At 42.3% G+C, this 24,290-nt stretch overlaps 1 protein-coding gene across 1 annotated transcript in view; it reads right to left on the reverse strand.

Annotated features, from left to right (window-relative positions):
• dnah5l (dynein, axonemal, heavy chain 5 like) overlaps window positions 1-24,290 on the reverse strand; it is a gene marked incomplete at its 5' end in the record, with an annotated part of 91,336 nt that overhangs the window by 37,529 nt on the left and 29,517 nt on the right. Inside the window, 34 exons of the mRNA XM_083995324.1 lie at window positions 190-419; window positions 2,274-2,395; window positions 2,964-3,118; window positions 3,465-3,575; window positions 3,728-3,859; window positions 4,132-4,272; window positions 4,403-4,468; window positions 5,533-5,769; window positions 6,181-6,273; window positions 6,676-6,882; window positions 6,970-7,137; window positions 7,252-7,353; window positions 8,577-8,711; window positions 8,814-8,903; window positions 10,015-10,191; window positions 11,934-12,068; window positions 12,185-12,402; window positions 12,501-12,632; window positions 13,827-13,884; window positions 13,984-14,118; window positions 14,389-14,583; window positions 15,902-16,089; window positions 17,072-17,179; window positions 17,612-17,682; window positions 17,763-17,935; window positions 18,019-18,165; window positions 18,256-18,471; window positions 19,173-19,301; window positions 19,477-19,632; window positions 19,729-19,839; window positions 20,690-20,843; window positions 22,005-22,204; window positions 22,995-23,123; window positions 23,787-23,898. Coding sequence (XP_083851450.1) covers window positions 190-419; window positions 2,274-2,395; window positions 2,964-3,118; window positions 3,465-3,575; window positions 3,728-3,859; window positions 4,132-4,272; window positions 4,403-4,468; window positions 5,533-5,769; window positions 6,181-6,273; window positions 6,676-6,882; window positions 6,970-7,137; window positions 7,252-7,353; window positions 8,577-8,711; window positions 8,814-8,903; window positions 10,015-10,191; window positions 11,934-12,068; window positions 12,185-12,402; window positions 12,501-12,632; window positions 13,827-13,884; window positions 13,984-14,118; window positions 14,389-14,583; window positions 15,902-16,089; window positions 17,072-17,179; window positions 17,612-17,682; window positions 17,763-17,935; window positions 18,019-18,165; window positions 18,256-18,471; window positions 19,173-19,301; window positions 19,477-19,632; window positions 19,729-19,839; window positions 20,690-20,843; window positions 22,005-22,204; window positions 22,995-23,123; window positions 23,787-23,898 — 4,933 coding nt within the window. The remainder of the gene's footprint in view (window positions 1-189; window positions 420-2,273; window positions 2,396-2,963; window positions 3,119-3,464; window positions 3,576-3,727; window positions 3,860-4,131; window positions 4,273-4,402; window positions 4,469-5,532; window positions 5,770-6,180; window positions 6,274-6,675; window positions 6,883-6,969; window positions 7,138-7,251; window positions 7,354-8,576; window positions 8,712-8,813; window positions 8,904-10,014; window positions 10,192-11,933; window positions 12,069-12,184; window positions 12,403-12,500; window positions 12,633-13,826; window positions 13,885-13,983; window positions 14,119-14,388; window positions 14,584-15,901; window positions 16,090-17,071; window positions 17,180-17,611; window positions 17,683-17,762; window positions 17,936-18,018; window positions 18,166-18,255; window positions 18,472-19,172; window positions 19,302-19,476; window positions 19,633-19,728; window positions 19,840-20,689; window positions 20,844-22,004; window positions 22,205-22,994; window positions 23,124-23,786; window positions 23,899-24,290) is intronic.

Raw genomic sequence — 24,290 nt, forward strand, 5'->3', positions numbered from 1 at the left:
TGAAGTTGGATGATGTTGAAAACAAAACAAAACTTTTCAATTTTCAGTGCCTGAGGAGAGACCTGAACAACTCCCAACTAAAACCAACCACACCAATCAGCAATCAGTTACATCTGGATATGAAATGAAGAACATGTATTGTTACTGTAAATGTGTTAATGACCACACACCCTCAGGTCTCCACCTCACCTTTAAAGCACGAGTCCGAAACTTTTCCCCGACAGGTGAGAAGCAGAGGACGACATGGAGGTTGCTCCTCACGCGGGACAGGAAGAAGTCGTAGAGGTTTTCTGAGGTTGGGGGTCGGCGGGGCTGCTGTCGCTTCATGACGGGGATCAGATCCTGTGTGATGTCATCCAGCTCGTCACGAGCAAAAAGGTTGGAGACTTCCCCACTCGCCAGGACGTTATTCATGTATTCTGTGGAGGAGGGAAACAGCAGAGAGACAAGTCCAGTGGAGAGGGTTCAGAACAACTGGGGAAATGTCCGTGGTCTCCAGAGGACGGCCATAATGATTCTGTACAACTCATGACTTCATCCATCAATGCACAAAACTCTACACAAACAATATCAAAATCTATATTATTTTGCAAAACCTCCCAGTGCCTCCTATCATCATGCAACCTGTCCCTACATTGCCTTAGCACTGGAAATGACAAGGCTACGACAGTAGACAGCAGAGGTGTATATAGTACTTGAAAAAAATAACTAAGTAAAAGTAGAAATACCACAACTGAAAATGACTTTTGTAAAAGTCACCCATAAGAAAATGACTTGAGTAAAAGTCTTAAAGTAGCTCACATTAAATGTACTTACGTATCAAAAGTATCTTGTGAAAAAATATACTCAAGTATCAAAAGTACAAGTACAAAGTATTTAGCATAAAAAGAAGCAAAACAACCCAGATTCAAATACTAGCCTAGTAATCACCCGGGCATTTGACTGAACAGGCTTTTACTGAATGAGGTCGGACCCCCGACAGCTTTTAGAGCACATGCGCATATTTGCACACAGGCGATTATTTGGTCATATAGCCTACAGGTAATTATATGTCTATTTTAATTTGTAACGAGTAACAAGGTGGCAAACGTAAATGTAACAGATTAAAAGTAATATTTTATTTAATTTTAAATGTAGTGAATTAAAAGTAAAAGTCCTGATTAAAAAAAGAACTCCAGTAAAGTACAAATCCTCAAAAAAACTACTTAAGTTGTATAACGAAGTACATCTACTTCGTTACTATACACCTCTGGTAGACAGACAGTGTCTGAGGTTTAAAGGTTTGGTCCATCGCCGCCTCTCGGCTCTGAAGGCTTGTTTGAGTATTTGTAGGTGTTTTTTTTTTACTCTTGTGAGTATGGAAATATTGCGTAAAATGAAAGTAATGTGGACAGAATTGCTTTTTAAATGAAGGAGAAAAATGTTTGTGTGTGTACACAGCTTCACATTCAGTCACAGTCCTGCAGTCAGCTTCAGTCAGATTAGGGAGCACAAATGTTTCATTTGCTGGTTTTCTTAAATCCCCAGTATGTAGGAATTCCCCCCATCTAGTGGTGCGGTTGCATATCTGAACGTATTCTTGATGTTGCATTCACGTGAAATGGGGCAGACGTCAGACAGACAACAGACGCTGCATGTAACAGGATAAACAAGCGTCTATGTAAACAAGTGGTCCACCAGCACGAGGCAAAACAATACAGGCGTGACAATATGTTGTCATGGTGATGTGGTATTGTTTACCTGACCCACGTTTTACCGTCTTTCTCTCATGGAGTAAAATGACATCCGGTTGGTTTGCCGACGGCCGTCTGCCTGACTGCACCTGAATGCAACACCAGTGCCTCCGTCCTTCCTCACACTACACAGTGGTGACAGTTTTAACAGGCGCTACCTGGAAAACTTTCTCCCCGAGCCGACAGCTCCAGTGAGTTTCCGTGGTTACCTACAGTCACGCTGCCACTCAACGTAAAAAATGGCGATGCAACATGGCAGCCGAGGTTCAGTGCGCCTTGTATATTTGTAACGACTTGTAACAACTCATTCTAAGGTACCAGAAAGCTTTCATTTGTATGCGGCTGTGATTCCACTTCAGTGAAATACGTATTTATGAAAGACATATTTGATTTTTGCTAATAAAAAGCCAAATAAGTTACATACTGGGGCTTTAAGGGGTCAGGATGCTGCTGCAGTATGTTTCCCTTTAAAGTTTCTGGATTTATCTTCCTACAACACAAAAGCATTGTGGGTAAAATTGTATATGAACGCTCAGGTACCCAGGAAGGCTTCATCTTTGATGTCGTTGTCAGTGAAGAGGAATGTGACTCCTTTTCCCTGCTGACCAGCGATACGATACAGAGTCTTCAGATCCTCCAGCAGGTTAGTGCTGCTGTAGGTCCTGCAGGACACACACACACACACAAAGCAACAACCAGCGTAGATGTTTGTATGGATGACCTTTTCAAGTCTTTTAACAATTTAAACATGTGTTAATTACACTACAACTGCAGGCTGACACACAAACGCAACGCAAAAAGCACCAAATAAAAGTAAAGGAAGCCCAGAATATGAAGATAAACTGCTCCCCCTGGTGGTCTGGAGGCTTCATGTGCTGCATTGTCTCATTGGAGACCTTGGATATACTGTATATGTTGTTCCCCGCCTCATCCTCCCTTCATTCCCCACCATCATACTGAGTACAGATGATCAGTGTTATACTGCTATAGGTGGTCAACACCTGTTACCACACACAGCAGTGATGTCACAGTGTTGTGCAGCACACATGTGCATCACTGCTGCAAGGAGGAAACAAACCACTGGAGGTCAGCAAAGACAAGATCTTGAGTTAGAGATCATAGATATATAGATACGTATATCTATGGTTAGCGATAATGAGATAATAATGTTTACTGCTGCATACAATAAATAAACAGTGTACATGGGAGGTGTGTGTGTGTGTGTCAGACCTGGTCAGTGTGATCTGGAAGGTTTGGTATCCCGCAATGAATGACGCCAGCCTTGTGAGGCTCTGCTTCCCCGATCCCCCCACTCCAACCAGCAGGGCGTTCCCCTGCGGCGTCCGCAGGATCCGGGAGATCCTCATCAGGTGGGTCATCGCGTCCTGCCATTGGACCAAACACAGGGTTGTTAACCAATAGAAACAGGGCAGTGGCTGGACAGAATGACTGGATGAAACGGATCCACAGTCAGAAAAAAAAGTCTTTTGGATACTTTAAGTCTGTCCTCTGCACTTTACACTTGAATCTTTACACTTGACTGACTACCTGCTGCTGTGTTTTAACTACGTGTCTATTTCTATTGATTCTTTTAGGTAACTCCAATTACTTACTATCCAAGGTCTGTTTTTCTCTGACAGGTAGACCTAATACAATAGGTCTACTAAATTAAACTGAACTGGTCTAACGATACAGTAGATCACTCAGACAGAAAAAAAAAAAAATCTTTACCTTGAAGAAGACCAGGTCCATGGCTCCGCCTCTCGCCGCCTCATTGTACTGCTGCTGGAAGATGGACAGCCGCTCTGCTAGAGCATCCAGCGATGGGATTGGTTCATAGACCTGTCAATTCAATCAAAGTTAATAAAAGTGTGGCAGCTTTTGCATTTGGAGGACTTCAGAATGACAAAAAAAGTAAGATGACATTAAATCTCAACATAATAATATGATCATAAACAAAATGTGATTCATTCAGCTTGTCTGTTTGGTCAGACCTTTGGAGCTTCCAGCTCTGTGTCTTCTGGTTCGTCTCCTGTCGCCTCCGGAGCGTCACGCAGGAAGTCCACAAAGAAACTGTCCCACTGAGCATGCTCAGTCAGCGCTTTCCCATGATCCTCCACTGTGACCTGAGTGACAGTTGCATGAAGAGAGATTTGCAGCAGGTGTCATGCTGATGCTGATACTGATACTGATACTCATAGTGTATAGATGAACAATGTATTCACACCATGTATACAGTATTTATATATATTAATGTATAATAAATATATTCACCAAATAATCAGTTCAGAATGAATAAAATTGATGTTTCTCACATGAATATTTAAATGGAATAAAACAGACAGATTATTATTAGGAAATAGAAATAAAAACACTGAATAAACTAAATCTCAGCCACCTGCTCCATGATGCGACTGAACGTCTGTCTGTCGCTGCCGTCAATGAAACGGTCGGCGATCACTCTGCTGCACTCGTGATGGAAGAGAGCGGAGAGGAGCTCAGAGCTCTGACACACGTCACTCTTCACTGTCAGGATCCCCTGAGACACAACGCATCACAATGTAACACAACAATAATAATGTACACAACACAACACACACAGATGTACCAATGGAATAAAACATTCTACTTTAAAAATGAAAAGACGACACCGTTGCTGTGTTTTCTACCTGCCAGATTCTGCTGAGGTCCCTCAGGTTGAAAATGTAGTGAAACTTTGCAGGAGACGGTAACATCTGAGGAGACAGAGGACATCTGGTCAACATCAAAATGTTACAACCTAAACTTCTCTGTCAAGGAGATGAGATCTTTTTAATGGAGGCCCCTCAGGGACGACATGTGGAAATAACTGATATTGTAAAGTGTCCACATAGTTTTGCAAAATAAGAAGCAGTAAGAAGCAAGTTGCACATGTTCCCCTGTGATACACAGATCTGGCCGCCAGAATAAAAAGAGAAATCGCTATAAAACATATTTTCTTTCTTATATAATGTAATGCATTCATCATCAGTCACTGATGAATACATTTACACACTAAAAACGGGTGTATGGAAGTCCCGACAGGCAAGAAATAAAAAAATAAATGAATAAAAATCTTGACAATTTTTTTTCACTTGCCTCTGGGCTGCCCTACAAAGGCAAAGTGCAGTATCTGCATTTTTTTTTTTGACCAATCAAAAGTGTGGCATATTCTCTTCAATCTGGTAGAATTTGATATTGGTACTGCTAAAATTTCCAGAGTTATTGTGCTTTTTATTTTGCTGTCCATCCAAAAAAGCACTGTGAAACCAAGGCAAAGTGCAGTATCTGCAAAGAGTACTATACTCCCTAGATTCTATAATTTACTCTAATTCCATTGGAGTAAAACCAAGGCAAAGTGCCGTATCTGTAGCTAATACCAAGCCAAGGAGCAGTATCTGCACCAAAACCAAGGCAAAGTTCAGTATCTGCCATAAAACGGTCAAAATTGGTCACTGAATATGCCATAAAACGAAAGACAAACTACAAAATACATTTAATTCAGTCCACCTTTATCTAATCAATTATAGACTTGGTAGTTATTCATAATTTGATGCAATGAAAAACACAAAAAGCTGTTTTTCTCAGTTTTGCATTTTTACAGATACTGCACTTTGCCTTGGTAGGGCAGTGGGCTTCCGTACTGCTGCGTATTGAATCTTATATTTCAAATTTTTACTGGATTGTAATAAGTTATGTGCAGCATGGAACACTCATAAAAACAATAATCATATAAAAACTATTTTTAAGATGTCAGAATGAAGATATAAGAATATTTTACCTTTGCCTTCACGGCCTGCCACACCCGTCTGGTTGTGGGCACGAGGGCTGCAGCGAGTTCACAGACCCCATCAGAGAAGCCTCTCTCTGGGCAGAAATATCCCTGAGCCATGGTGCCAAAGACCTTATCGATGGAGGAGTTGGAGGGCAGAGTGCAGTTAAAGGTGGAGAACTGCCTCTTCAGACGCTGAGGGATGTCGTTGCGACCGCCGCCCGGGTGGATCATGGCTGCCACCAGCTGTTTAATATCATTACAAGCAATGCTCAGTACTGATGCAGCAGGGTTTGGGTTTGGCAGAGCTTAGATGTTCTTGCATTCATCCAGTTCCAGTATCATGTGTATGATTTACTTATAAGATTTTATGTGAACAACTATTGAAACACAGTGATTAGCATGCTAATTCCCACATTAGCAATATAATAAAGGTGGAGTGAAATCATATATGCATAAGTTTTTCCATGTGGCCATAGATCCTCACATAGAGCTCATAAGAGTTAGAAAATTTACTTTTGAGTAAAGCAAACTGTGCAACAAAAATGAACCTCAAGGTTTGTTCTAAAATCCTAAACTGCATAAGGAAAATGAAGTATTGGTGACATCTATCTGAGGGGCTGAAAACAGAGTTCAGAGAGGAACCCTGACAGTTACCTGAACATCCACCACAGTGATGAACTCTCCTGGACGATCCAAACTGTAAAACCCCCCCTGTTCCATCAGCTGACGAACAATCTCATTGGTAATCTAGGAGAGATAGAGTGTGGGGTGTGGAGCAGAGCTCAGTTAGGTGTGTGTGTGTGTGTGAGATTGAGGTGTAATTAGGACAAAGGAAGTAACTGCACTGGTTCTAAGGAACTTCAGGAAAATGTATTAGGAAACACATTAATTAATGTAGCCTATTAGTAAGCAGTTAATTAATGTTTACTACTGAAAGTTAGTTCAGAAATTATTAAGCATAATAATGTAATTAGTTATCATTATGTATGCATTACTCAGCATTAATTATACATTAGTTAATATATTAATGCTTAATAATGTGCTAACTAACGTTAATTAAGGGACACTTATTGTAAAGTGTTACCAAAAAGAGACAAAACACCAGAAGAAATGAATTGATGTGGACCAATCAGAGAACCTGGAGCCGACCTGGTCTCCCCATTCGTTGATAACGGGCATGTTGATGTCGTCTATGAAGACGGTCATCCTGCGCCCGGCTGGCGGCCCGTAGGTGGCGCCCATTCGTTTATCAATGTAGCTCTCGATAGTTCTCTGGAACATACTGGGCAGCGTGGCTGAGGAGAAGTTGACCGTCTTACTGAGGTGCTGCTCTGGGTCCAGCTTACTGGTGTGGCCCTGCAGAGAGAAACACAACATGTGTCAATCAAACAGCCTTTGAGAGCATGTTGCTTCCTCGGTGTTGCCCCTCTAGTCTTGTCTCACTTTGATCATGACGGTCTTGGCAGTTCCCTGCTCTCCAATCAGCAGCACAGCCTTCCTCTGCTTCAGGATGGTGTGCATCAGGAAGTCCGTCCTCACGTTGTCCACATTGGGAACCAGGATGGACGAGTAGTCAGGGACCTGGTCTTTGGGGTAGACGTACTCTGGGACCTGGAAAGTAATAGAAATTGGAAAAAGCATTGGCGGACTCTGGTGGTTACAGGAGTTCAGCTGGTCAGGGACATTAGATGTAGATGGGTATGGTTGTACAGTATGTCAACAGACCTTGTTGGACCAGTGCTCCCATTGTCCCTGCTCAGTGACCGTGAACTCAAAGATGGTCTGGTCGTCCTGAGAGGGTGGCAGGTCCAGAGACGAGCTGTGGCCCTTCAAATAGAAAAAACACAACAGGAACCTTTACCCTAAAGTCCATGCTGTTCCAAAAACCCAACAGAGCCAAACAAAAAAGACGGTAACCCTTTAATTTACAGGCTGCTAATTACATGATGTCAAGAAATAGCTAATATATATATATATATATATATATATATATATATATATATATATATATATTTAAACCTTTATTTGAACTCGTTGGACACCGAGGTTTTCCCTCATTTACAGGGACGACGAGTTTACAAGCAGCAGCAGAACATAAATACAATTACATTGAATAACAATTGCAGGATGATTTACAAAAGTCAGACACCATACGTTTAAAATCAGCAGGAGAGGGAATATTCTCCAGCCCCAAAGTATGTTGGAGAATATTCCACGAGTTTGGAGCATCAAAGGAAAAGGCAAATTTACCAAGCTCTGAATGTACAAAAGGGACCTTAAGAGATAAACCACTAGAGCGAGTAGAATAAGATCCAGAGCGCCATTCTAATAGAGATGAGGCCCTTACTGGTAAACAGTAAGGGCCTCATTGAAGATGAACATATACCAGTGCTTCATGCGTCATAATGTCTAGAAATAACAGTCAAATTCATAGTAATATCGAGAAATATAGCCAAGAAATAATGATTGAAAAACATTCTGGCCTTTCCCAAAAAAATCATCAAAGCATGAAAAGCATGTGTAATCTTTTGCCTTTATGAAAAACATGACATTACAATGAAATTGACTGTTATTTCTAGACTATTTCTTGACATTACTACACAATTAGTTGTAATTTCTTATTTCTTGACATGATCACGTAATTAGTAAATTAAAGGGTTACCAAAAAGATCAGAGCTTCACCAGCACTCGACATATAGATGTACAGTTTATCCTGAGGGTGGTGAAAGAGGATCAGAAGACCCTTGGCTCTATCCCCTGTGAGTGTTTCATGTTATTTTGTGTTTTTTCACATTAAACTGTAATATAAGGTGGAGGCTTAAAAATAAGCCCCTTGTGGCTTTTTGCCTCTCCCTGCACTGTCCTATTGTTACCTACCATTTTTTATGTTGTATTCTTTTAACTTTGTGCAAAAATAAAAATTCAATCAAAATTCAAAAATTCAATTCAAATTCAAATTCAAATTCAAATTCAATTCAGTGTGAAGCATCAATATCGATGCTGGATTTCGATGGCAGCCCTCAACATAACTACAACAAAGAGAAGGACACCTTCAGGAAGGCCTCCATCTTGGCTCTGTCGTCCAGCTCCAGCAGGGCACCAAGAGACCACATGACTGCAAACACAAACAGTCGACCCAGGTCGCCATGGCAATCCTGTTTGTCCTCTGCTGCCGGTAGCAAACCCTGAACACATGAATATGAAATATAAACTCTAGGAGACGACAACATCTACAACAACACTAAATGTATCTGAGGTCTTTGTTGTGTTTCACTGGTGTTTCCCACCTGCAGCAGGTCGATGGTCTGTCTGATGTACATACACTCCAGCACCTGCATCTTAGGAGACACAGCAGTGAAGATAAAGTCCAACAGGTCCTGTAGGTGGAGCAGAACAACAGGAATCAGGAGTCTTGCTTAAACTTCTTAATATCATAAACATATTATTTTTGTGATCAATTGTTTTTGTTCAATTTCCACACAATTACAGATAACCAAGTGAGTCAAGATCATTCAACAACACAGACAAACATTCCCCCACATCCAGAGCATGCAGGTGGTGCACAGCTCCACAGCCTCAAACCACCAGGAAGCACAACCCATAATCCGTAGTTCAAGTCCTGACATAAAAAAGATATCCACTGATCCTTCTTAGATTTTTTTGAAATGACGTTCCTTCAAAGCTCATGTGACTGTGTTTTAAAAGGTTCTGCATTAAATAAGCTGTAGTATCATTCTTATTTTTTACTTTCTTTTCTTCAATTTTCTTTTCCTCTTTTAATTCCAGTTCAGTTAGCACAGCATCATCAACTCTTCACCAGCTTTACACAACATTAAAAATGTTTTTTTACCACTTGTTTTCAGTGTAAACATGTGGTAAACACGGCTAACATTTATATATTAAAGGGATAACGAAGAGTTTTCCGCACACACGGTAAAATTCTTGGACCGGCGTAAGACGGACGTCTTGCCAAAAATGATTTCATTGATCAAGAATTAAAGTCAGAGGTTCGAAGACAATCAGATACCGTCGTAGTTCCGAACATAAACGGCGATTCGGCGGCGTTATTCTCATGACTCGCCGGGCAGCGTCCGCGAAACCGAAAGTGAGGAAACGCTGGTCGGCTCGCCCAGCATTTCCACCATTAATTAAAATAACAAAATAACGACAGAGACAAAACGATATATTGATCGAAAATGGAGCCATTAACAAGTGTGGGTAACGTAGATTCATCCACATTAATATGAGACTTTTTTTATAACCAAATACAAACTCCTCGTTGTCCCTTTATACCTGTTTATTTCAACATCCAACCACTCATCAAATTGATGATATCATGTCCAGTGTTTCTCTCTTTTAGCTCTACGTTTGGTCTCCACCAGTACGAAGGGAAATATCTGCTCTTTAGCTACTAAATCCTCCACTATGTTCATAAATGATATAAACTGCTTGGATGATAATCTCTCATGAGGATCCTCCTTCCATCACCTGGTAGCAGCTGTTGAAGCAGAGTTGAAGGGCGTTGGCCTGTGGATCTGGAAGCTTCTGTAGCCAGGCCTGCAGGATGGGGCTCCAGCTGAGCACCGAGGAGCTCATGAACACCATCCCGTTCCTGGACACCGTGGCCGGGGAGGCGTTGTCAATGTTGTGAGGCTCAAAGACGATCTGAAGGCAGGATACGAGCACATGTTTTCACTCCATCGACTCTATTTGAGTCCGTTATTAATTATTTTCTTAAATTAAACTGACTATAAAGTCCTCAAAACCCTGGATTCAACTCATGGACACATTGTAGTATATTATACACCTTAACTTCCTTACTTTAATATCTTGAATTGTCTTATGTCCTTCTTTGTGTGTGTGCTTTCTCTGAACTGAAGGAATGTGTGAACTGATTCTCTGCTTCATGGGTTCCATATCCTGCCTAGAAGCTATTTGGTCTGTTGGAAAGTTGATGATTGTTTTGTTTGGGTTATAACTAGGTGGATGCTCAGTCACTTGCCAAGTTAACCACATTTTTGTGAAGAGAAGTCATAAGCAGGAGGGGACTTCCTGACTGAATATTTTCAGACAATAGAAAGGAATCTGTGGATAAAATTTAAAAAATTGATTTTGTAACAATAGGGATTTAAGTGTAATGTGTTTATGTGCGTTTGATGTTTGAAACATCAGACATCTAAACATGAAGAATGTGAATGAACTGAAGGGCCCTGAACATGGACACTGAAGTATTTTTACTACACTGAGAATTGAAACTGTGGAAGAACTGCAGTGTAACTTAATTTGGTGTTTTTATGGTATGCTTTTTGATATTAAAGTGTGATGTCTTTCATGATCATATGTACTCACTATTGTATGTCTTTGTTAGTATGTGGATATAATGGAGCCTCAGATGTTTTCTTTTCCTTTTTGACGTTTAGGGAGAGTAATGTTAGGCAGGGATAGGTCCAATGGAGGATCCGATGGGTTGACCGGCCTGAAATTGGATGTTGTTTGATTTTATTTGTCTGAGGTCTTCATATGTATCTACTTGAGTCATTTTATATTGAAAGATTTTCTTCTTTTTTGATTGGTCTGGAGTGCTAAACAGTGGTTGCCTAAGGCAGAGGGACTGTGAGAGAATTTCCTGTCTTGATTGTTTGATGGAAACTTTAAGGAAGATTGGCTGCCTGGCAGGTTTTCGCTCTCACACTCCACAAGTTGTTTTATTGCTAATGTTTGTTTCATTATGGACAATATATAAGAGTGTCTGTTAGTTTTAATGTGATGATCATTTGACTGTATGTTGTCTTTTATGTGTCGAGACTCTACGAGCCTCGAAGGGGGGAAATATGTAGTGTATTATACACCTTAACTTCCTTATCATACTTATTCAATATCTTGAATTGTCTTATGTTCTTCTTTGTGTGTGTGCTTTCTCTGAACTGAAGGAATGTGTGAACTGATGCTCTGCTTCATGGGTTCCATATCCTGCCTAGAAGCAATTTGGTCTGTTGGAAAGTTGATGATTGTTTTGTTCAGCCTAAAGGCTGAAACCTTAGGTCAAGGGCATCTTCTTCCGTTGACCTATGGTAGCCCAAAAGTTATCGATTTGGTCAAGAGGTTAAATGCCAGAAAGTAAATGATCCAGATCAAGGTTGTCTTTGTTGATTATTTGCATTCCTTAGTTTGGAGAAGGTGGAGTGTTTGGAGTTAGAAACATATATAAGGTAAGAGCTTTGGGCCAGTAGAGGGAGATCTCATTTTGGACCAGAGATGCTCCAGGATTCGGCATTTTTGTACACTGTTCTTCTTCTTGTTAATAAACTCCTTTTTTGAATACAAGCGAAGACGTGTCAGCGGTGATCCCTTCTTTTCATCAACACATCAATATACCACAACATGACAGACAGTCGTTGTGATGTCACCTTGCAGCAGGGGGCCATGGGGATTCGGTCTCCGTTCGCCAGTGTCAGAGTTTTATTGTCATCCAGAACTGAGTTGAGGTTCTCGATCCAGATGGCGTCCACCGGACCATCCAGCACAATCCAGATGTTTTCCCCCTGACACACACGCACATAGACATTATGTTGATGAATGTATGTTCATGTATCCACACAGAACATGAATTCATCAAGTCTGTAAATCTGTGGAACAACCCATTGAGACATTGCAGCACCTTCTTAGCTTTGAGAGTCTTCCTCCACAGTGTGGAGAAGACGCCGTCGGTCCAGTCGTTGGTGGTGACGTCCAGCGTGCCGAACATCTGCGAGGCCGTGATGGCTTTGGGATTCATCCTCATCTCGCGGTGGGGGGAGCCGCACTCCGACATGGCCTTCATCAGCGTGTGGATGCAGGCAGATTTCCCGGCGCCGCTGGGTCCCAGTGTCATCATACCTGCAACGGAGGTGGACTTTAAATGATGCTGCTGGTTCCCTAACCCGAGGCTGATCCCAGAACAACACTTCCAGCTTCTGTCTTTTACTGATCCGTACCGTGCCGGACTCTCTGCGTCTCGTAGAGCTGGACCAGTTTGAGGATCCAGGGGGGGTGAGGGATCAGACCAGCCTGCTGAGCCTGACTGAAGATGGACGACTCCAGGTCTGGATACCCTGCCTTATCCAGGACTGCAGGGAAGGATGGAGCAAGGGTGGATGGGGGTTGGGGGGTCCAAAACAAACCAAATATACAAAACATGGTTGTGATCCAAAAATAAACAAACTAATGAGTAGTTACTGAGGAACTAACTATTAGTTAATGGTCAGTTCTTCAGTAACTCCTACTGAAATTACTGAAGAACTAACTATAACTTAAAGGGATAGTTCAACATTTTGGCAAATTGGCCCATTGCCATAATCCCTATAGTCATAGCAGTAGGTTCATTACCTTTATTTGTCGAGCAGAGCAGAGCCGCGAGCTGTTCAGAGCAACACTACGGAGGTAGGCTATGAGATAATAACAGAACGTTACCAGACAGAGTTGTCTTCGAGGCAAATGCAGAGACTGCTTGCTGAAAAACTGTCCCTGAAGGCAACGCGCATCAGCGGTTTTACATGAATTTAACGGCAAGCAAGCAGTCTCTGTATTTACCTCTAAAACAACTCAGTCTCGTAACGTTCCGTTATTATCTCATTATCTCAGTGTGGTGAATGTGCAGGTCACAACTTGTCCACCAGAGCGTTGTGGAGTTGTTGGATTGTGTATTTGATGAGTTTGATGAGGAAAACCAAAAAATCCCATTAGCCTCCATAGTGTAGCTCCGAGCAGCTTGCGGCTCTGCTCTGCCGTTCTAAAAATAGCTTGCACCGACAAATAAAGGTAACGAACCTACTGCTATGACTATAGGGATTATGGCAATGGGCCAAAAATATTAAACTATCCCTTTAATCATTAGTAACTTTTTTTGTGTACCCTAAAGTAAAGTGAGACATCAAAATGACTAACTACTCTAATTTTGTGTACCTCAGTTCCTCACTAACTACTCATTAGTTCCTCAGTAACTACTCTAATTGTGTTATTAATATTCCTTACTGTAATGTGTTACCAAAAAGAGACAAAACGCCAAAAGAAATGAATTGATGTGGACCAATCAGAGAACCTGGAGCCAACCTGGTCTCCCCATTCGTTGATAATGGATCACAAAACATGGTTTGTGGTCCAAAAATAAGCAAACAGCTACACAATAAAACACTAACTCCATGGTTAAACACAAACAAGAAATGTTCATGTGTGACACCACATCAGAAACTGCCACATACTGTACATATGTGTAGAGTATATGTGTGTGTGTTAGTGTGTTACACAGTGAGAGAGAGACCTACCAATGCCAGGAAACAAATCATTGACCAGACTCATGAACAGAGGCTCATCCTCGTCCACCTACAGAGAGAAACAGAGCCCATGTAACTCCTGTGAAAATGTAATCATACTAAAAAAGCACCATTTCAACTGATCTGTAACACACACACACACACACACCAGTTTGGAGAGGTTCATGTCTCTCAGGACCCTCATCACCACCGTCTTCTCTGGTTCTGATGGGTTGGATCTCTTCACGGCTCCTAGTGTCCTCAAAACCGACAAAATGTTCCTCAGACCAAAATCGTAATGGACCTGGTGTAAATAGAAACGTGTTTAATATCACTGAGCCAGTGTAAATAGAAAAGTATGATTGTGTAAGTCTGCTACATTTTGAGAGAAACGGGGAAAAATCTAATTGAAAACAAGGCGAAGAAAGGTTTAGTTTACTTTTAGATATGGAAATTTAAGAAAACGTAAATCTGTCAGTAAATGTAAAAAGTGAAGAGTGAAGGAAATAAAAGCCGTCACGTGCCTGTTGATGATTATTATTTTATTAAGAATCACCACTGTCATTTTCCAGACCTGTTTGGAGAGCTGCTCCTCACACAGTTTGTACAGGGTGTAGAACTTCCTGCTGAGAACCTGGTTGTCACGAAAACCGGCACTGGCCAGTTTGACCCTCATGATGATTGCTCGGTCTGGGACCATCATGGCCACTGTACGGAACTGAATCTTCAGGTTCTCTGGTAGCTCCTGGCGACCAGCGTAACCAGGGTTCTGGAAGAGCAAAAGTTTATGTGGCAAGGTGAAGAGGGCCCAGGCGGGCTTCCAACCCCAGACTCCCGGGTAACAGTCATGCACACAAACCATTCGGCCAAAGTGACATCCTCTTGGCCAAGTAGCCAGGGCGCATGATCAATTGGAGGCATAGTGACAGGACCCTCAACTGTCACAGTTACTTGTGGAAATCCAGGACTGTGATTGGTTTTAGTTTAGTTTAAGTTTATTTCGGACATGTTAAAAGAAATAAAACATAATACAGAAATGGACAGACATAACAAATAAAAACTTTGCAAAGACAATTATGAACAAAGTAAAAAAATAAATAAATAAAATAATTTGATTTTTTTTGTTTGTTTGTCTGCTTGTTTTTTCATATCCGAAAAGGAGTGGGAAGAAGTAAAACTTATTTACTCCCACCCCTTATTCACAAATTATCTATCAAGTTATCTAGTCATTATAGTCTATACAATAAATTAATTTATGAGTTATTTAACTGGATTTATTCTAATATTATATTGGTCCTGAGGTTGTACCTACCCTGCTAACAGACTGGTTCTGGGGGAGTTAACCTCCTCTTCTCTGGTTCTGTGTCATGATTTCTGGAAAGGTTCTGAGCTAATTCTGGACTAAAACCGAGTTGTATAGCCACTGATTTCTGGTTCTGAGGTTGTTCAGGGCTGAATCTCTGTTCTGACTTTGGTTCTGATCACACTGATTTTCTTTTGCTTTGCTGTCAAGGATCATAATCCCTATAGTCATAGTAGTAGGTTCGTTACCTAAGAGCTAGGCTACAGAGGTTCATGGGATTTCTTGGTTTCCCTCATCAAACTCATTAAAAACACAATCCAACAACACCAAAACACAGTTGTGACCTGCACATTCACCACGCTATGAGATAACAACGGCAAGCAAGCAGTCTCTGTATTTACCTCTAAAACAACTCTGTCTCGTAACGTTGTGTTATTATCTCATAGCGTGGTGAATGTGCAGGTCACAACTTGTCCACCAGAGCGTTTTGGAGTTGTTGGATTGTGTATTTGATGAGTTTGATGAGGAAACCAAGATTAGCCTCCAAAGCGTAGCTCTGAGCAAAACAGCTTGCACCGACAAATAAAGGTAACGAACCTACTGCTATGACTATAGGGATTATATCATTTTTATTCATCAAGATTATATTATGGCAATGGGCCAATTTGCCAAAATGTTGAACTATCCCTTTAAGCTCTGAACATCCGCACACTGACATGCTCTGTATGTTTTTGTGAGTAGCAACCCAAACCCCCTGCAGAGTGCTTCATTAGTTCTTGGTTACCATGGTGAGGAAGATGCCAAACTCAGGGTCCATGTCAACCACATCTCCATCAGTGAAGATAAACTGCTTCTTCTTGTTCTTCTTACACTGCAGGACGACGTAGATCTGCTGGGCAGCGACAGACAGGACTGGAAGCTCGATGCGGTTGAACTCATCAAAGCAGCCCCAGGCTCCGGACTGGGCCAGACCTGCACACACACACAAGATAGATACATGATCTTTATTGTCTCTTAGGGAAATTTGTTTCATAAGAACACACACAGCAGAAACCAGAAAAGTTGCTTTGCACTTTGTTTGACTGACCATAACCCAGTAGATCCTTCAGTGTTTTTTACATGTGGCTGCTCAGATGTGAGTTTTTCATTTTCATTTATTGTTTATTTGTTGAGGACAATGCACATTAATGAACAAATCGGTATGCATGACGTCATGTTAATATTCCGGATTTAGCTCTAAGCTAATTTCCATCCATAGTCCTCACATAAAAAGACAGACAGACATACCATTAACATAAGAGAAGACACAATATGAGCAATAGTTGTACAATAAATTACAAAAAAGTAGAAAAGGACACAATAAGAAATAAGGGCTATAGTAGTACTGTATTAGAGTGCTGGGCAGTATTTCATTCATGGGTGCAGATTTGTGGGTCAGTAACCATTCTTTGAGCTGTTTTTTGGATGCATTGAAAGTGGAACTGTCTCTGATCGAGGCTGGGAAATTATTCCAACAGGCACTGCCCTTAAAGGTTAGAGAGTTTTGGCCTATATGGCTACGTCCTCACTGTCCCCTCTGGAGGAAGATCTGGTACTGAGCGTGTTGTCTCTCCGTCTAAACAATTCCTCCAACGGGGGAGGAGCCAGCCAGCCAGCCCGTTGAGGGTTTTATAAATAACACAGCTGTTTTTAAAACTCTTAAGATTTTCAAAACTCAAGAAATTGTACCTTCCACTTCCAGCTTGTAGCTGCTAACTGTTTGATTTTCCACATGGTTTTACCAGCTGGACCAGTGATTCCAGTGTAAGCTGGAAGGTGGAATCTGTTCTGCACATCCTTATCCTTTTGATTCGTTCCTATTTAAACAGTGGTGTTTAGTAGGATCCATTAGCAGTAACTGAATGCAGATGGTAGCAGGCAGGAAGTCTGCTGCAATCATCTGCTGCACACACACCTTTATAAATGCGTCCCAGCCCTCTGTAGTCCATCTGGTCTGAACAGTTGAAGACCACCACATATTTCCCCAGACAGCGACCCATGTCTTTGGTGGTCTCTGTCTTACCTGGAAAACACACACACACACACACACACACACACACACACACACACACACACACACACACACACACACACACACACACACACACACACACACACACACACACACACACACACACACACACACCTCGAAAACAACTCTGTCTCGTAACGTTCCGTTATTATCTCATAGCGTGGTGATTGATGTGTATAATGATTGTGTATTTGATGAGTTTGATGAGGGAAACCAAGAAATCCCATGAGCCTCCGTAGCGTAGCTCTGAGCAGCTAGCGGCTCTGCTCCGCCGTTCTAAAAACAGCTTGCACCGACAATTAAAGGTAACGAACCTACTGCTAAAACTATAGGGATTATAGCAATGGGCCAATTTGCCAAAATGTTGACCTATCCCTTTAAAAGCCTCTGGCAGGATAGTGCAGTAGATATATACTGTGTTACCTGTTCCTGCTGGACCAGCTGGGGCTCCACCCATACTCATGCCCAGAGCCTGGGACAGAGTGATGTAACACCTGGACAGATGTTCAGAAGAGCATTAAGGTAAATGGCTGTGGCTGGATGACAAAAGCATCATCATCATATGTCTGTGTACCTGTCTGTCAGCGGGGTGATGACCAGTCTGTCCGTGCAGCCCAGGTATTCATTGCAGTAGCTGAACTCCACATCTGTAATCTGGATGACACATCTGTCCGTCTCTTCCAAGAAGTAAAACCTCGATTGTTTTTGCCACTCGAAGTCTGATGCTGATCGCACGTTCAGACGCACCTGATGGAGATAAGGTAACAACAGTTAACCACCCTGATCCATATTAAACTGGGTGTTTGTCCCTCTGTCCAGTGTCCACCCACCAGCTCGTCAAAGATGTCTCTCTGGTGGACATGGATGGTGATGAGGGTCTCGTACTTGGTCCTCTCATTCCTGCTCAGCTCCTTGGTCGTCATGTCGATGAGCTCATTGAGGAGGTCGAGAAACTTCTGATTGGTCGTCTGCATGATCTGTCAGTCAGAGGAGGGATGGTGAGGGAGGAGGATTGGACAGTACACTGCACGTTTCCCTTACGCTCCGTTTTTTCAAAATAAAAGCACCTTCTTGTCAGACTTGCTGAGGACGAGTGCGTTCTCCGCGTCTCTGGTCCAGATCATCTGGATTCCCAGTAGGCCGACCTGTGCAGGGAACGCTGACTGGAACTCCAGCAGCTTCAGGCCCGGGTCGCTGATGGTCAGAAAGGCCTGACGGATGATGGTATGGAGGGTGTGCCTTACTCCAGCCAGCAGCTGTCCAAGCCACATCTCCACATTCCCCTGGAAGAGACAAGACTTACAAGTAAATCTGCAGTTTCCACAAGTCAAAGAAAAAATCTGAGTTCATTATAATGTTCATGTGTTTTAACAGAGTCAAAAATAGTATCAATCCTGAGCCAACACGATTCAGGATATTGATTTTCGAAAAGCTTCATACAGGATAAATGTGAATGTTTGTGTTAAAGCTCCATACAGTATAAAGGTAGATGTTTGTATTAAAGCTCCATCCAGTATAAAGGTAGATGTTTGTATTAAAGCTCCATCCAGTATAAAGGTAGATGTTTGTATTAAAGCTCCATACGGTATAAAGGTAGATGTTTGTGTTAAAGCTCCATACAGTATAAAGGTAGATGTTTGTGTTAAAGCTCCATACAGTATAAAGGTATGTCCATGTGTAGTGTGATTATAAAGCAGCTCTAGGTTCTATATTAAAACTGCCAGAGTTTCAAAGCCTCAGTCCACAGAGAAATGCACACAGCCTATATCCAGAAACTGAGTTATAAAACCAGTCGTCAGGACTTCCTGTGACTTTGTGATGTCACAACAAAACAGTCAACACTCTTAGGCACACTGGAGGAACACCCAGATAATTCTTCGTAATGAAGGAAATGTCACCACTTCCCTGTTTCTGACGCCTCTTTGCAGATTTTCTGTGCTGTGCTGGCTGTAATGTTATAATTAGGTGTTAGATTAGGTTTTACCTGTGCTAGGACAGGTTGGCTCAGCTCCACAGTTTCTCCTTCTTGAGACTGAAAACTGAGGATCTGGTCGTAGGTTTTCTCATTGAAAACAACTCTGTTAACATTGTCAAACAGACTGAGCAGATGAGCCTGACAGAGAGAGGAGGGAACTTGAATTCAAATATGACTTTATCAACAACAACAAAAACAGTAACACAGGACGGAAGGCAAAAGACAGAGAGGCTAAAAATGAAAACTAAAATACAAATTGATCAAGTGAAGTAAGTCAGATCACTTGTGTTTGGCTTGCCCACATGTGTGTTACCTGTATAGTGTGTGAGTCAGAGGCCTGACCCAGGATCTCCAGCAGGGCGGGGTCGGACACAAAGAAAAAACGAGGGAACACCAGGCGCTTCTTCTCCAGGTAACCGGACAGCGACTTCTGACAGAGCTCCAGCTGCTCCAGGAGGTGAGGGAGCAACTGGAGAAGCAGGAGGAGAGACTCTCATTTAACAACCGTGTCGACTCGGAGCATTGTGAGTGTTGAGCTGCACAGAGGCACGTGGGCAGGCGGCACCTGGGTAAGAGTCTCGTCTCCAACGCAGCACTGCACCACGATGGGAATCTCATGTGCTCGCTGCATGATCCTCTGCCATGACTTGTCAATGTTCTGGAAACGTTTGGCCTCCTGAATGAGAAAAAAGGCTAATTCAAATTCTGATTAATGTGGGTGGAAATTTTCAAGAAACATGTCACATAACATGACAAATGCTCAAACATTTATTCTATCATGTTTTAAAGGGATAGTTCGACATTTTGGCAAATTGGCCCATTGCCATAACCCTATACTGTAGTTTTAGGAGTAGGTTCGTTACATGTTGTTGCAAGCTATTTTTAGAACGGCGGAGCAGAGCCGCGAGCTGCTCAGAGCTACGCTATGGAGGCTCATGGGATTTTTTGGTTTCCCTCATCAAACTCATCAAATACACAATCCAACAACTCCAAAACGCTCTGGTGGACAAGTTGTGACCTGCACATTCACCACGCTATGAGATAATAACGAAACGTTACCAGACAGAGTTGTTTTCAAGGTAAATTCATGCAAAACGTCTGATGCGTGTTCGTCGGAGGCAGTTTTTCAGCAAGCAGTCTCTGCCTCGAAAACAACTCTGTCTGGTTATTATCTCATAGCGTGGTGAATGTGCAGGTCACAACTTGTCCACCAGAGCGTTGTGGAGTTGTTGGATTGTGTATTTGATGAGTTTGATGAGGGAAACCAAAAAATCCCATGAGCCTCCATAGCGTAGCTCTGAGCAGCTCACGGTTCTGCTCTGCCGTTCTAAAAATAGCTTGCACCGACAATTAAAGGTAACAAACCTACTAAGACTATAGGGATTATGGCAATGGGCCAATTTGCCAAAATGTTGAACTATCTCTTTAACGCAACGTAACCAGAGAAACATTCTGTACTGTGGTGTTGAAACTAGGTAGATGAAGGTAAAGGTTGGCATGGCAACAGGACATAGTGAGGCTGTGACCTGCGGCAGCTGCTTGGCGATGTCTCCGCCCACGAACACAGCCTCCAGGTAGATCCAGAGGTTTTGAACCGACAACCACTTCTCAATGACCTCGGAGGTGTTGGACAACTTCTGCACCCACAGCTGGATGGAGGGCTTGAATGGAGCATTGTACCTGCAGGGGGGGGAGGAGCGTAACCATGACGACCTCAGCACTGCATCATTTGTTTGTTCAGTCATTCATTACCTGATTATAAAACGGAAAGGTGAAATCTGGCGATGTGATTGGTTGTTAACCGTGCTATAATGAGCATATACCACGGCTACTATTCTAAAGCCTTATCACAGCGTAGGCTATCACTCCGCGTCAGGCACGTATGACTGGTATGAATGGAAGTTGTTGTCATGTATCCATGACAATGGACTATTGCAGTCTGTAGCAAAAGACAATTGGTGTTTTTACGATGTTAAAAAATGGACTAAAGTAGTTGAATTCACATATTTAAAGGTGTACAGAAATGGCCGTTTGTCCTGTTTGTCGCGCCGAGTTGTCACGAGCTGCAACACGAGTTTACCCGAGTAAGGAAAACGAATTTGATTGGTCGTTATCGAGCGGGCGGGATATTCAAAGCTTGGGGCGAGACCAAGCTCCGTGTGTGTGTGTGTGTCTCAGACTTTTGAATGACGGATGACAGATCCAATATCAGTGGCTGATGAATCGTGTACATATAATCCGTGCGCCTGCATTATCCAATGCGAAAAAAAAAATACACACTTTCATCCCGGATTTACTCAAAAATAGAATTTTGCACAAAGTTTGGCCTACAACGTCTGAAAGATGAGTTATTACATTAATTTTATGATCCAGAGTGGGCTCAAATTCAATTTTCTTTTCTGTACACCTTTAAGGTTAACTTTCACCTCCGGGGAGGATTAACAATGGTAGAGGGGACTGAGCAGTGACTTTCACCTGAAAAAAAGCAGAGGAAAAGAAGAGATGCAGGGCTACTTGGAGCTAACGTCTGGAGAGGTGGGACTATTTTTTCACAGTGAGGATATTTTATTGGATAATATGTATTTCTGGTTGAATAAAACTACATGAAATTGATTGCGTATTCCTCTTTCATATTGTCATTATTGGTAACCGTTTTATAAAAGCAATATATCACTCCAGTCCGTGGTATGTCGTCCCTCCGCTTCGCGTCGGGCCGAACAACACCCCTTAGCCGTGGTATAATGAGCATATACCACGGCCTGGAGTGATATATTGCTTAGATATCCACTGCACCACTGTTTTTTGCTATTATCATGTCATTGTCTATCATCGTCCCCCCACCTGTTGCTGAGCAGCGACGTCAGCACCATCAGACTGTCTTCCATCATGGAGATCTTCTCGGCCGTGTCGGCTCCTCTCAGCAGCAGTTCTCCTCTGGTCCTGAAGGAGGCGAAGCTCAGAGTGTGAGCGCTCCACTCAGCCACCACGTCCTTCAGCTTGGCCTCGATGTCGCGCTCCTTCACCGCGCTGATACAAACATCCTGGCACACACATACACAAGGTTACAACAGGGTCTGGATTCAGGACCCATTTCTGGAGGGGGGTCAGATTTCTATATTTTTTAGGACCTCTCACCTTTCAAGTTAATAGCTCAAACAGTTCTTACTGCCTCTCTCTCTATCTTTTTTTTTCTGTTTCTAACCTTGGTCTCAAGAGGAGAATACCAGACTCTGACAGGCTTTTAAAAGTAATTTCCACCTTTGGATGGTCATATATTGGACATTTCAAGGTTATTCTCAACTTTTCAATGAAGGAAACAAGTTAAAACTGAATATGGAATATGTGCTAGTATGAGGATGTTTAAAGGGAAACTGTGCAATTGCTTTTCTTCTCTACAGAACTCCCTCTACAGGTTTGTGTGTGAATATCTCACGACAAATTCAAAAAGCAGTCCATGTTTCTCACCAGATGAAATCTGGGGCACCAGGTCAGAGGCAAGGCAAGGCAATTTTATTTGTATAGCCCGTTTTTTACAAACAGTTTGTCTGAAAGGGCTTTACATGGCATCGCAACAACATCCTCTGCCCTTAGACCCTCACATCCACTGAGGAAAAACTCCATAGAAAACCCTTTTAACAGAGGCGCTGATCTTGTGAGAGATGCCAGGTGGAAGGCAGAGAGCCTCCATTCTCCTCGTAACAAGTCACTTAACCATCAAACCCACTCCAAAGCTGTTTAATTGAGGTACAAATCTTACATAGTTCCTCTTTGAATGGGAGAAATTATGTAAAATTAGGTGGATTTGCCTCTTATTATCAGATTCATCAGTACCTCGATGTCTTCCTTGTGTTTGAGCAGTGGAGCCTCCATGATGTTTCTGAGGGAGAAACTCTCTGACTCCACCTGGAAGCTGTGACCAGTCAACTCACTGAGGCGAGTCCAGTGTCTGGGCAGCATGGCCTGTTGGGGACAGGAAGTTAGAGCTTTAAAGGAGATTTACACGGCAACTTGTTAAAGGGATAGTTCAACATTTTGTCAAACTGGCCCATTGCCATAATCCCTTTTGTCTCAGGAGTAGGTTTGTTACCTTTATTTGTCAGTGCAAGCTATTTTTAGGATGGCCGAGCCGAACCACGAGCATCTCAGAGCTACACTACGGAGGCTAATGGGATTTCTTTTTTTCCCTTATCAAACTCATCAAATACACAATCCAACAACTCCAAAATGCTCTCGTGGGCAAGTTGTGACCTGCACATTCACCACGCTATGAGATAATAACGGAACGTTATGAGACAGAGTTGTTTTCCAGGTAAATTCAGTTGTTGGATTGTGTATTTGCCTCCGTAGCGTAGCTCTGAGCAGCTCACAGCTCGGCTTGGCCGTTTTAAAAATAGCTTGCACCGACAAATAAAGGTAACAAACCTACTCCTAAAATTATAGGGATTATGGCAATGGGCCAATTGGCCAAAATGTTGAACTACTGTATCCCTTTAAGATCTGTAATTTGACTACATATCTCACTTGAGTCTGGGAAACAATGTCACCGAAGTGCAGCAGAACATTCAAACATATCTAGAACATTATGAAAAATGTCCAACAGATGGGCTCATTGGGCTGTCCCACCTTGTTGGCCATCATGTAGAGCAGTGGGCAGGTCTCTGTGAAGTCATCAATAGTTTTCTTAAGATCTCTGAAGGCCTGCCACTCCTTCAGCGCCTTTGGGAGCTTCCTGATCCTGTAGACCAAAAAACAGAAACTTTGAAATGGATGCTACGAAAAGCACTGGCACCTTTCTCTTTTTCTGATGCCAGCAATGAAAATGTTTAGCAATGAAGCAACTCCTTCCTATAGAGGGATTATATGTTTACCAACAAGTCAGGATGCGTGCACAACCTGACTGCAGAAAGAACCGGATGTCATGGTTACCTCCATGGATTTAGCTTCATCACCATTCAAACCAGCGTATCTAACACGTTATATTGCTCGAAATGAATCGCCATTGTTCTATTCTCTCTCTCGTTTGCCTTGAAAGGGGCGCGAGTTGACAGTATTCTGTAAAATTTGCGTGTTTTGTTATTTTTATCAAAACTATTAGTGCAACTAACAGCACAAAAAGACATAATCGCG

This window comes from Trachurus trachurus (genome assembly GCF_905171665.1).
Source record: "Trachurus trachurus genome assembly, chromosome: 20".
Taxonomy (NCBI): Eukaryota; Metazoa; Chordata; class Actinopteri; order Carangiformes; family Carangidae; genus Trachurus; species Trachurus trachurus.